Genomic DNA, 13,704 nt, shown 5'->3' with positions numbered 1-13,704 from the left:
TTCTGTGTGACCGCGTGTAATGCGTTCACACATGAATTTATGTGCACATTTACAGTGTTCGATCTAGTTCCTAAAGCCCAACTGATTGCAAACTAACAGGCAGGGAGAGGTTACCCGCTGTACTAAGGACCCTGGAATATAAAGTTACCATTGGCGGTCAAATCTTAAAGTGTGCATCATTTTTCATTTGATTCAAGCTGTTAAGTAATCGGAGAGGCGATGTGTTTTTTTTAGGCTGTCCGGCAGCGTGGGCAATGTTCTGAGCTGCGTTTGATAATTGGTTTTATTGGCATCACTCGTACACCTCTCCCGCATAAACAAACAATACCTTGCAGAGTGCGACTGCCGAACATCTGCAAGAGGACGGGACAATGATTAACTCCGGTGTGCGAGTGCCGGGCGAGGATTCCTGATCACCGGGGGCTGTGGGTCCCGCGTTGATTTGTTAGTTAAATGTTTGAGGAGGCAGTCTCTACCGGGACAGCGAACCCACTGACACTTCCCGGTTTATTTTTGCAAGTTTCAAGTTAAAGCTGCTCGCGGCGACTGACAGTGTGAGACACGGCTGTCCTATCGGATTACGCACTAAATTAATATTACTTTGCTACCAGGTTTTGCCTCCCCCTTCCTTTTTCAGAATTCGTGGATGTCCGCCGTGTTCCTACAACGCAAAATCAAATCAATTCGCCATTCCAGACCTTTTCAATCTTCCCATTACTAACATGCACGTTGAAGTGTATTGACCACTGTCAGCGAAAGAATGAAATATTCTAACCAAAGTTAATTGTCATAAAGTTTGCACGACCCGGGTAAATGCCACAAACACGTGACAAAATATTAGCCAGGCTGAACGCCTTTCCTGCTGCAGATTCTGTGAAATTGTTTATTAAAAGTTGCAGCGAGCGGTGGGCAGAAGCTTCTGCTGCGGCCGACCAGTGTTCTTGTTCACTAACCGGCCTCTGGGCGGAATTCATTGCAAAAAGTTGATTATTTTTAAAATGCTGCGTATACAAACCAGTTAAGCACTTCCAAGTACCTTAACATGTCCTGTGAATGGCGCTAAATCATTAGATGCGTTCAAATAAGCAAACATCTCGTAGCTCTCTTCCTCCCTCCCTCCCCCACCGCCGTATGCTGCTCGCGATCTGCCCCGGCAGTGAGAAAGTTAACATTGTTTCTGCCAAGCGCTTCCAGTTACGGGGTGCATTGATCGCCCCACGCTGGGCAAAGTACGGGGGACGGTGCGAAGAGAACCAGCTGCTCTGAATGTTAGTTCCCTGCGTATAACTTCTCCCCGTAGAACCCTTTTCTAAAAACCACCCGTCGCAGTTGTTCTGAAAAGTTTGATGCTGGGGAGTCCACCGGGACGTCGACCTGAACTGCCTTGCTTCTGATGCGAGCACGCTGGTCGTAGACTTGTGGAGAGTGGCTGTTCGGAACTCGAGAACATAACGCGCATCCTGATCGACACACTCGTTCGTGGCAAAGAAAAAGAAAGTTCAGATGTCGCAAACCGGAAGGGCCGAAAACCCAGTAGGTCACCTTGAGTATGAGTAAAGAGTAAATCGGGGTTTTTTCAGCGTGCACATCGGTTTAAGTGCCGGGAGGGTGATAGGATTTGTGATGTCCACTGTTAACTGACTTCTCAAAACTGGTTGATAATGAGCAACAGAAATGTGGGAAGAATCAAGTGGGAAAATGTTCTAGTTTATTAAAAGGTTCAAAGAAAACTTATTATCGAGAGTGTTTATATGTATGTCACCTTGAGATTTATTTTCTTGTGGGCATTCGCAGTAGATACAAAGAAGAACAGTGAAATCAGTGAAAAACTGAATACAGACAAAGGTGGACACACAACCAATGTGTGAACGAAGAAAGGCTGTGCAAATACAAACTACAAATGATAATAAATACATACTATCGAATATCAATTGTAGAGGCTTTGAAAGTTGGTACTTTCATTGGTAGACCCAGAAGACTTGGTCCGACAGTTCAGTTTGGTTCTAAATGGCTCTGAGATCTTTCTTTGGTCTGAATCAGTTCTGTGCTTGCAGCAGCTTACCTGCAAGCAGCCTTTCAAAAGCCAAGTTCATTCATGTGTTATGCATTGGAAAACATACAGTATGTTAAGAAACTCATAGAAAGGGAGCTCAGTTTTGGAGGAGACTGAAGAACTATTTACTCCGCTCAGCATATTTCAATTCCCTGGTGTGGTATTGAGCCCGGTGATTACACAGAATGCCATTCTTTCTGATGTACAGTGCACTCCTGTGAAAGTCTGTCTACAGTATTGTACACATCTACCAGCAGTGTAGAGGTGTGAATCACTGTAAGCAGAAAAAGAGGCATGTGTGTAGAACAAAATACTGCCATAGTCACAAAAAATGTGACAGTTTAGAGTATCTGAGATTAATGACATAGGCTTTGAGCTGAGCTGGTAAATGAATAATTAACCAGTGAACAGCTCAGTGTGTATGTGTGTGGAAAACAGCAGAGGAATCTCAACATCGTAGAGTGACACAACTCAGAAGACAAAATGACCCTTCTGAACGATTAGGTTCTGAGTGAATAACAGTCAAACAAGTTATTAATTGTGACTATATACAGTGGTGAGCATTATAGTGTCTTTTAAAAAAATAGTCTCTGCCATATTTGCTGTTTTGGAAATGCTTATTCAGTAAAAGCAGGACTTAGAGGATGCTCATTGGGGGAAAAAATAAAAGTCTGGGTTGCTTACGTCCTTTCCTATGTGCTATTCAAACACAAGCATTTTCACTGTAATATTAGATGCATTTCTGCCATTGGTCTTGAAGGGGTTAATTTATAGCATGCCTACATCAATAGAGAGTAACTAGCACACGACAAAAAATACAAAGAGATTCTGCGTGTCAGGGTGGCTAGGTGAGTTTGGTTATTACCACATGTTCCAAATACCCTTTGGAACTCCGTAATTCAGTATAACACAGTTTGTTGCACTGTCTTAAGATTTTAGAATCTTTCAGTGATCTTTAGATATGTCCTTCTTTTCTCGACTTGGTTTGTCAGCAGTAGCGGCCCAGAGCAGGAAGGAGTGGCGGTGCATTGGCCGTGTCCCACCTCTGCCTCGTGGGAGGGGAAATGTACCAGGCACCCCTCCCTTGGTCACAGTGGAGTGCCGCCTCTCGCGTTGTTCTGTATGTAAGAGGTGGAAGAGAAGAGCTGAGCTTAACCCACTCGCTGGAGAGGTAGCCTGTCTGTGCTGATCTGCACACTAATGCATATACTAGCCTTTTGAACAAAGTAGAGTTCAGGATTAATGGGAGGATTTTTAATAGGCTGGAGGAACAGAAGGAGCTTGGAGCCCATGTAATAGATCTTTCAGATTTGCCACTGAAGTTGATGGGGCTGTTAAGGTGTCTGGTGTGTTGGCCTTCATTAGTTGAGACACTGAGTTCAAGGGGTAATGTTGCAGCTCTGGTCAGACCACACTCAGGGAACTGTATTCAGTTCTGGTCGTCCCATTTTAGGAAGGATGTGGAAGCTTTGGAGGGGGTGCAGAGGAGACTTGCCAGGATGCTACCTCGACTAGAGGTCATGTCTTATGGGGAAAAGTTGAGCTTTTCTCTTTTGGAATGGAGGAGGGGATGAGACTTGATAGAGCTATACAAGAACAGGTAGAGTGGACAGCCAGCAACTTTCCCTCAGAGCAGAAATGAATAATACGAGAAGGCATAACTTTAAGATGATCAGAGGAAAGTATAAGGGAGGTTGTTTAAGCAGAAAGTGGTAAGTGTGTGAAAATGCACTGCTGGGCGGTGACAGAGGCAGATACATTGAGGATATTTAAGAGGCTGTTAGGTATGTGGGTGGGAGAAAATGGTGTACTATGTGAGAGGGAAATGTTAGATCGATCTGGGAGAAGGGTAGAAAGCCAGCAACATCATGGGCTGAAGGGACAGTACTATGCAACACTTTTCTATGTATGTAAGCAGTATACTGTGAAGGTAGAATGGAGAGGGAAGACATTGGCAAATGATCTGAGAACATCTCTCCAATATGACAGTGAGTGCTGCTGGAACATGTTTCTCCTTTCATCACATTAATGGTCTTTGGAACATGCATCACTCTGACCAAGGGACTATTTTGCTGCATGGTCTTGGGCTCGAGGCTCCCTCGCATTGGGCTGAGTACATGCGGCACTGAGCATTAGCCGATCTGGGACAAATCCCTGGGTTAACAACTGCAGTTGGGTGGGAGATCGATGGGAGTGTCAAGCTAGCATCCTTGGGTGGGTGGACAAAAGGCTTTCTGTCCTGATGGCTTTGAGGGGATCTGGAGCCAGGGAGTGAGGATGTGGGTGTAGGAAGCAGCCTGTTTGGATATTGGGTGGGTGTGGGATTGGTCTTGGCTGAGTTGTCTGCCATTCAACACTCATGGATTCATGCAGAAAGAATAGCTCCTTTGGTGAGCTGTAGGTCAGTCTTCTAGCACAGGTGAAGAGAAAGCCGATCTTTTGATGCAAATGGGTGGCAGTCCAAACAGATCTGGCACATGAGAGCATTGTGAAAGGGGGGGAGCCGTAAAGCAGACCTCGTGACCAATGACTTACACAGTTCACCGTCACACTTTTACAAATTACAATCTTGATTTATAAGCAGAAGTTCATTTATGATGTACAGATGTGTCAGTCCAAGCCCACGGGTTGGACAATGCCATTAGCTGACCATGGTAATGATCGAGCAGATTTGGTGCTTTACGTTTTGAAAATGTATTTTCGATCATTTAATTACGTTTTAAAACGCCTGACTATACATGAGGAGAGATTTATGAAGTTCTCATCAAATAGCATCACTGAAATATGAAAATGTTTCCAAAGACTTGGCTTATAGTCATCTATCTGACCTTGGCCAGGGCTGTTACAGCAGCCGTAATACTTAATGTTGCTAGGCGAGAGAAGGAGAACCAATTTAACAGGAACATGCATTTATATAGCACCTTTAAGGGAGAACTGTCTGCAGTCTGGGTTCCTGCTCCTGATGGTTATTTGGCGACCCCTGCTGGAAGCTGTTTGTAGAAACTTGTAATCAAGTTTTGCCACACATTGGAAGCAGGTTATTTTATCTCAACTGGTCTACATTGGTGACATCCTGGTTATAAGCGACCTTGGTTAATCCTCCTCCTTCCCTGTGTGCTTTAATATTTCTCTCTTCCAAGCAGTGATCTTAAATGTGTGTTAGCATCAGATAAGGGTGTAGCTGACATCAAAGAGTTCCTCCCTAGGCTCCAGTGCTCACTGTCTGGAGCAGGAAGAATGATTGCTTATGTAGCATACCAAAGAGCTGTGTCATGGGATCCCATTTTTAATGATAAGTTAATTCCTACAATAGAGGACGAGGGACAAATTCAAAAGGAAATGCTGCAAAGAAATCCTGTTTGTTGGTTAGAACTCAAACCAAGTCTGAATGACAAGTTATTGACATTTTTATCACTAAGTTAATGCAAGGTTGTATCTCTCTCTGCTCAGTGTAAGGATTTGTGATATACCGCAATGTGATTTATTTTCAGTTCAGGTCTTAAAAGATTTTTGTTTTTTCTCTCTCTGGGCTTTTCTTTTCATCTAGTGGCTTGCTACCAACAGCACTGGGTTCGGCGAGAAGGATCATGTGGGGCTCAATCTTTAAATCTTTCATCTTCTGGCTGTTGACTTAACATTGAGTCTGTCAAGTCTCTTGTAACTGGCATTATTCTGGGGAGCTTGATGTTTGTATAATGCTTCCCCCAGTCCATCCTCCATGAATGAGGGAACAGCTTTGTTTGTCAGAGCAGTGTTGCTTTATTTTAACTCGCCCTTTCTTTAGGATATGGGTAACTTGAACAATTCGAACCAAGGACAGGGGCCTGGTCACTAATACTATCAAACACAATCATTTCATGACATTTCATCAAATGCTTGATGCCCAAGACAGCTGTCATGTTTGTTTCCATTAAAACAGTGAACTAATTTCATCATCTACATACTGAGAACAAGATCAGCTGGAATGGCCAAGCGTGCAAAAGGTACTAACAGAACAATAGAATCATTGCAACAGGGAGAGAGACTATTCAGCCCATCATGCATGTGCTGCTCTCTGCAAAATCAGTACAGTCCATCCCATTTCCCCAGCTCTTTCCCTGAGGATTTTCTCTCTACATCATCTGTACATTGCCTTTCGGAAGCAAGAGTTTACAGATACAGCAGCGAACGGGCCACCGAGCTGTGATGCCCAGCAACCCACAAATTCAACCCTAGCGTAATTACAGGACAGTTTACAATGACCAATTAACCTACTGTCCCGCTTGGTGGCACAATAATATCAGCGCTGGACCCCAGAGCGAAGGTTCCCGAGTTTGAATCCAAGTCAGGCTGAGCGTCGAGCTAGCAACTCGGCCTCGTAAAAACAAGAATAGCTTACTACGGAAACTCCGTCATGACGGTGCCCCGATAACTCCACTGCCAAGTTAAGGGCCATTCTTCTTCTAACCTACTAACCGGTACATCCTTGGACTGTGAGAGGAAACCGGAGCATCTGGAGGAAACCCACACGGCCCCAGGGAGAACGTACGCGCTCCTTACAGACGACGATGCCCCAACCTTTAATAGCGTTGCGCTAACCACTACGCTACCTCAAATCTTGATTAAGTTTGATCAATGAATCTGCTCGAATGGACTAGTGGTCGTGACAACTTCTTGTGTGAGAGGAGTTTTCCCTCATGTCACCCTGGCTTTTTGCCCAGACACAATTGGAAGCTTATTTGTCCATGTTCTTTCAAAACTTCCTCCCTCTAACTGTTTGTTTGGTCTGTCCTCTGGCTTCTTCTCTGGCCTTGTTCTGGAGATTTCCTCCTCTCCCAATTGCAAAGAGCTGAGAGACTTCCTTGCATGCACAACTCACCATCTATTTTTCAGCTAATCAGCATGGGAGCCTTTGGAAAGTTCTGGTACTTGCAGGAGTTACCTCAGGGTGCTGGGAAGCTTCGGAAGAGGCAGCTTCACCTTGTGCGTTTGTGTAACAGCAGGATTGTGCAGTGCGGTGTTACAGGTTTAAAAATTAGCCAGGACACAGAGGCTTACCACACCAGCTAATGTTTAGCTACCACATGTAAAGGCTCCGATGAGCAGGAGGTGATAAATCCGTGCGTTCGTGTGACATCGTAGTTAATTGCAGACATCACGTTGCATGCTGCTTTTTTAGCAAACGCTTTCAGAAGGCAAAGAGGCAAGATGACCCTCAGTAGCTCAGTGGATGGAAATCTAAGTCAGCCACAAAGCCCATCCTGGAAAGGCTGCTTACGCAGTCACCGGTGAGGAGTAAGATTTAGCATTCTACGTCACATCTTGGAAAATCTTTAAGTGCTTGCTACCTAAGCTCTGAAATGAAGAACGGTCATTCGAGCCAGGTTAACGTGGCTCCTCAGTGCTTGTGGAAATAGTACCTCATGAACACCTATTATGCGGCAATAAATCTATTTACCGTTTCAGTGCTGTGGAATTAAAGGGGCTCATTCTAGAGTAGTGAGTTTCCCTAGGATCACCCCCCCCCTCCAATAGACCCAAACCTTTATTCCAGTGTGTAATTCCTCCTCCCTGTCTCAATTCCGTTTAAGAATTAGCCATATGGCACTGAAAGGTATATTAACATTCTGCAATCTTTGCTTTACATTAATTTCCAACCATCATTTTAATTCACATTAACTACTAAACTAATCCACTCAACTAAAACACTTAAGAGCCTCAAGACCCTCTTGACACAGAAATTTGTTTAGATTATAAGTGCTTTTTGCCTGGGTTTGTTAATTGGTAATAATCTCATGCTGTGAATCCTGGGGGGATTGTATCTTTGAGTATAAAGATCAGATTACACCCAATAAGACAGTTTTTAAACAAAAATACAATGTCATTTACAATGTTGGTGGTGAAAGCATACAGAAAGTATTTCAAATATCCACTGTGGATTCCTGCAGTAACTGTAGTCTTGCAGGGTGACTTTGACAACCAGTCACTGAGGTTTAAACATTATTTTCAAGTGTTTGGATGGACGATTCCGGGAAGAGTTGTTGTCGGTTCCCCTGTTTTAGTTTAGATCTCTGCTCTCAAGTAATCTGTAGTGGAGCTCACCGCAGGAAATGCAGGACAAAGAACTGTGTCAGTGACCTCGAGTGTAGGTGCCGGGATAGGGGGCTGCTGGGTTGGGGGGCGGGGGGAGGATAAAGGAGGTCTGAGATCGACAGGGCAGGCTACTGAACTGAGCAGATGGCCAGAACAAGGGAAGACAAATGGTGCTTCTCGAAGGGTGAGACGAGGGACCTCTCTCGACTCTATGGAAACAGGGGGCAGTGCGCAGCAATGGAAGGCTGTGTTGCTCCTTTACAGAAATGCAAAGGCCGTGTTTCGTATGCAGCAGAAGCATCTTTGATGTGCAGATTGGGATAATTTATTCTCTGAATTAATGCCAACCCAAGCACTGGGGTTTTGTTTGCTTTAATGACAGTGAGCAAAGTCGGCCGTTGATGCATCCTGGGCTTTCCTTGGATCAAAAGTTTAAAAAAAGGGTGGTCCCAGTTGCATCCATTCTCATTCCTCCTTGTATCCAGTTGTAGACTAACTGATGGTTTGAGCTGCTTGCAATTGCACACCAGAAGTGTTTGGGCTGTTCCAAAAGGGACATACAAGGTTCCATGCAAATGTAGGTCGTTCAGATCCAGAGCTAGATTTTTTAAAATATCACATGCGCATCGAGACGTGTAATGAAATTACACAGCCTAGGGATTGCGGAGTTCAGCCTGCAAGTGTCGCCAGACGTTCGAGCAACAAGTTGGCATGGCTGCCATGCTCAGTGGAACAACACAGAACAAACCAAGCAAAACAAGAACCTTTCCTCTCTCACACTCACACACGGGAACAGTCCTCCACCTCCAGGGCAGGTCTCCAGCATCCAGTCTCCACATTTCGGGCCTTCAAGCCTGGAACTGTGGATGTCCTTTGCCACCCGTCCATGTTGCTGGACTTCAAACATGGAGTGCAGAGGCCCGTTCTCTAACTTATCCTCATCCCTGTCCCTAAACCCTAACCTGACTTCTACCTTCCCCATATCCCTGTTCCTAAACCCTAACCTGACTTCTACCTTCCCCATATCCCTGTCCCTAAACCCTAACCTGACTTCTACCTTCCCCATATCCCTGTCCCTAAACCCTAACCTGACTTCTACCTTCCCCATATCCCTGTCCCTAAACCCTAACCTGACCTCTAAGTCCCCTCTCTGTCCCCAAAACCATCCCTATGACTTTAAAAATACAACTAAGTCTGAGCCACAATCTCGATGGGGACTGCAGCTGGGCGCCATCTTGAAAGAAAGAGTTAAAGCTTGCTCCTCAGATAAACGAAGATACAGCAAATGCTCCTGAAACATCATAACCCAGCTCTCCCGTTAACTGGGGCTGGACAGTAACTTACGATCTTATTTCTGACTTATGCCCTGGTCATTTTTGATTTGCATATCATTCCGCTGTGTACGGGTCTCCTGCTTAAGCAATGTCTCAATTTATTAAAATTCTTATCCCCATTTTCAAACCCTCCATGTCCTCCCCCCCCCCCCCCCCCACCTTTCTCAGTGACCTCCTCTAGTCCCACGACCATTCCTAGCATTCAGGCCTTTTGACCACAGCATCATTTGCTTCCAGACACATAGGCTCCACAACCTTCTCCCAACATCTCTTTTTTTATTTCTTTAGCATGCTCCTTAAAACTTACTTTTCTTACCACACTTCTGGTCATCTGCTCAAGTATCTCTTTCTGGTTCTTTCTGATTTTGACCCTGAGAGGTGTCTTTGAGCATTTTGCTAATTGGTTTATTATTGCCGAGATTTATCGAAAGGGTTCTGCCTGGGTGCCATTCACACAGTCAATCTCATACATAAATCCTTCGAGGTCGTACTAGGTAAAACAGCAGCAGAATGCAGAAGATAGTACTGGGGTTGCAGTGCAGGAAGGCGATAAAGAACAAGGGCCATGTTGAAGTAGATTGTGAGGTCATGCATCATACAAGGTCTGTTCAAGACTCTTGTAATAGTGGGGTAGAAACTACTTGAGCCTGGTGATATGTGTTCTCAGGATTTGGTATCTTAAACTTGAGCAAGTCAGCTGATGCTGGAAATCCAAAGCAACACACACAAAATGCTGGAGGAGCTCAGCAGATCAGGCAGTGTCTGTGGAAATGAATTGATAGTCGATGTTTCGAGCCGAGACCCTTCTTCAGGACTTGGTATCTTCTGACCGATGGGAGTGGGGGAGAGAAGAGAGAGTGACCGGGGTGGGAGGGTCGCTGACTATGTCTGCTGCTTTCCCGAAGTAATGGGAAACGTAGACAGTCATTTGAGGAAGAGGCCAGTTTTCACAATGGCGGCTATATAAGTGGAATTTGGGGTTGAGGCAGTTGATGGGACTGGAGGCTGCTGAAAACACTAATGTAAGTGGTGGGATGTTGGGGATCTCAGGAGGGGTACACAAGACGTAGCACACCTAGTCTTGTTGTTCTTTGGTATGTTCTCATACATACTTTCCACGAGTGTCATTGCTTGGTGATCAGGAACTGAGCAACCACTAATATTTGTTATCCCTCCTTAGCCTTAGGGTGCTACGTTCAAGTATAACAACCTCACTGACCAGAAGTTAGATCTGCAGTCCCGAACGTTGAGCTCTGTGGCATCTTTAGCGCTCATGTATTTCACACACTGGGAAAATGTTACAGTTAAATGTTTACTCAATTTCAGGAACAGCTCCTGAGCACTCATCGCCATTGTGGACTCTTCTCAGCTTCACAGCTTGCCACAGACAAGGAGGTGGGTGGGACCTGTTTTAATTTTGCCAAATAGACATATTAATGGGGGAGAATGAACTGTGAGCACACACACACCCCTTCCTGCTCTCACTGGTCAGCTGCTGCTTAGCCGTCAACAACACCCCTCCCCCCCCACCCCACAACCATAACCATCCCTCCCCACGCCTCGTGATATCCACAGAATGTTCTCCCATCGGTACCTCTCACAACAGGCGCTTTCCTCTGGTTGCCCGTGCTGCGAAGGTAGCAGATTCACTGAGTTCCCACAAGGTTACGGCCCATGTGAGGTCACTAGGGATTCCATGGTGGGCTGGATTATTTGAAGCCTCTCCCCAACTGCGGGGCCTTTGCCCTCTCCCTGGGCCACTCCTGAGCCTCTGGATCATGCCCCTGCAGAATCTACCTTCCGGGCTGCTCTTGGGTCATCAGAAAGTCACCAGAGCAAAGCTGTTCGATGAAGCGTAGATAGCCCTGGACAGCCTCTGGCCAGAGGGTGGAGAGAAGTCCGAGATTCACTGCCTTCTATGTATGACAAAGGAATTTTCATCTTTGCTTCAACCATAAACAGAACCTACTGAGTGACTGAAAGAACCCTTTCTCCATCTGTCTCCACCCAACCTCAGAGCTAAGTCCTGAGCTGTACACATGGACTCCTCAGACAGGAAGGAGAAAACACGGACACATAGAAAACCTACCGCACAATATGGGCCCTTCAGCCCACAATGCTGTGCCAAACATGTCCTTACCTAAGAAATTACCTAGGGTTACCCATAGCCCTCTATTTTTCTGGCCTCCGTATACCTGTCCAGGAGTCTCTTAGAAGACCCTATCATATTTGCCTCCACCACCGCTGCCGGCAGCCCATTCCACGCACTCACCTCTCTCTGCGTAAAAAAAAACTTACCCCTGACACGGTCCTCCCCCAATTCTGTTCGTTATGTACTCACATTTTAGGAGGTGGGCTTTGCTGACAAGGCCACCGATTATTGCCCACCTCTAACTTCCCCAATCCAAACAAAAGTTTGTTTAAGGAGATGGTGGGAAGACTTTAAGACTGTCAGGGGGTGAATGAGATGATACCCAGTCCTTGACCTGATATTGGTATTGGCTTATTGTTGATTGTCACGTGTGCCAAGATAGAACTTAGAACATTACAACAAAGTACAGGCCCTTCAGCCCATCCTTTTAACCTACTCCCAAGATCAATGTAACCCTTCCCTCCCACATAACCCTCCGTTTTTCTATCATCCATGTACCTACCTAAGAGTTTCGTAAATGTCTGTAATGTATCTACCTTTACCACCACCCCACATGCTCAGCACTCACTGAGTATAAATCTTAGCTCTGACTTCTACTCCCTCCTATACAAAGAAAAGCTTTCGTTTGCCTAACGTCCAAGCAAATCGTGCCACATATGTACATCACTGTAGGAAGAAAACCTAATGCAGAGCTTGCGTTACCGCTTCACCTATAGAGAAAGTGAGGGTTAATGAAGACCTTATGGGTGGTCCATTTGTTATTTAGCAATACAGCATGGAGTTGGCCTTTCCAGACATTCGAGCCACACCAACCCAGCAAGCCAACAACCCCGATTAACCCTAAGTTAATCGCGGGACAATTCTCCACTGACCAATTAACCTACCTGGCATGTCTTTGGACTGTGGGAAGAAATCAGAGCACTTGGAAGAAACCTCACAGAAAGGCAGCAGGACTGAACTCCGAGCTCCGGAATGCCCCAAGCTGTAATACCGTTGTGCTAACCACTATGTTACTGAGGCGCCAGTTGATTTAACCTTCTAGGCAACAGTGAACCCAGGAGGTGGTGGGGGTGGGCTTGGCGGAGGTTGGCAGTACCATTGCCAAGCATAAGTGGTAAGACTTTCTCCAGGTGGAAATGGTCACTGCTGCACTTAGTGAGTGAAGGTTATTACCCAATCATCAGCCGTGCCTGAATGTCCTGTACAAAACAAAGGCGTTTTACTAAGAAGTCATAAGGAAATTGAACATTGTGCAGCTATTGCCAGGGAGTCCAGCTTCAAAGCCTCTGAAAGGAAGGTCGTTTACAAAGCAGCTGCAGGTGGTTGTACCAGGCCTGAGTAACTCCCGCAATATTGAGCGTATAGTTAACTTCCTACAATGGCAGACATCTGCGGTAAACACAAGAGATTCTGCAGATGCTGGAAGTTCAGAGTTACATGCACACAGTGCGGAAGGAGGTGAGCAGATCACACACCGTGGCCGAGATGCTTCATCAGGACAAAATACGTCTTCTGTTGAGAGGTGACTTTCCCATTTGCATCTCAGGATGTGGTCGTCCGGCAAACAACCAGGTCACCACCACTGAAATGGGTTATCTGAGACACATTATGTTGATCTGCTGAAAACTTTACGCCAGTAATCAGAAGCTGAGAACCTTCCACTCCCTGTGGCGTGGACAGTCAACACCAGCCACTCAGGATGCGTCGAAGAACAGAGAGAATTTGAGCAGATTGGGACCTTACAGAGGTGTGTAAAACCACAAACATCGCAGATCGAGTGAATATGTGCAGTCTTTTTCCCGGGGTTGGGGGATTTAGGACTAGAGGGCATAGCTTTAAGTTGAGAGGGGAGAGATTTAATAGGAACCTGAGGGGCAACCTTTTCACTCTGAAGGTGGTATGCAAGTGGAACGAGTTGCCAGAGTTAGTGGTTGAGACAGGTGTATTAACAATATTTAAAAAGGCAGTTGAACAGACACATCGATAGGAAAGGTTTGGAGGGATATATGCCAAATGCAGACAATTGAGCCCAGTTGAGATGTGAACCTTGGTCAGCATGGGCCAGTTGGGCTGAAGGGCTGTTCCATAACTAA

At 45.6% G+C, this 13,704-nt stretch overlaps 1 protein-coding gene across 7 annotated transcripts in view; it reads left to right on the top strand.

The window, feature by feature from the left end:
- fgfr3 (fibroblast growth factor receptor 3) overlaps nucleotides 1–13,704 on the top strand; it is a 287,562-nt gene that overhangs the window by 144,470 nt on the left and 129,388 nt on the right. For 4 of the 7 annotated variants that reach the window (XM_059965578.1, XM_059965577.1, XM_059965575.1 and 1 more), the window contains exon 1: nucleotides 1,223–1,533. The exons of the other annotated variants lie outside the window; for them this stretch is intronic. In XM_059965578.1, the coding sequence (XP_059821561.1) occupies nucleotides 1,504–1,533 (30 nt within the window). In that variant the 5' untranslated portion in view covers nucleotides 1,223–1,503. Of the gene's footprint in view, nucleotides 1–1,222; nucleotides 1,534–13,704 lie in introns of those variants that run through there. 7 annotated transcript variants of the gene reach the window in all.

Source organism: Hypanus sabinus, chromosome 3 (assembly GCF_030144855.1).
Source record: "Hypanus sabinus isolate sHypSab1 chromosome 3, sHypSab1.hap1, whole genome shotgun sequence".
Taxonomy (NCBI): Eukaryota; Metazoa; Chordata; class Chondrichthyes; order Myliobatiformes; family Dasyatidae; genus Hypanus; species Hypanus sabinus.
The sequence above is the reverse complement of the archived record's forward strand: the minus strand, read 5'-3'. Positions and strand labels throughout refer to the sequence as shown.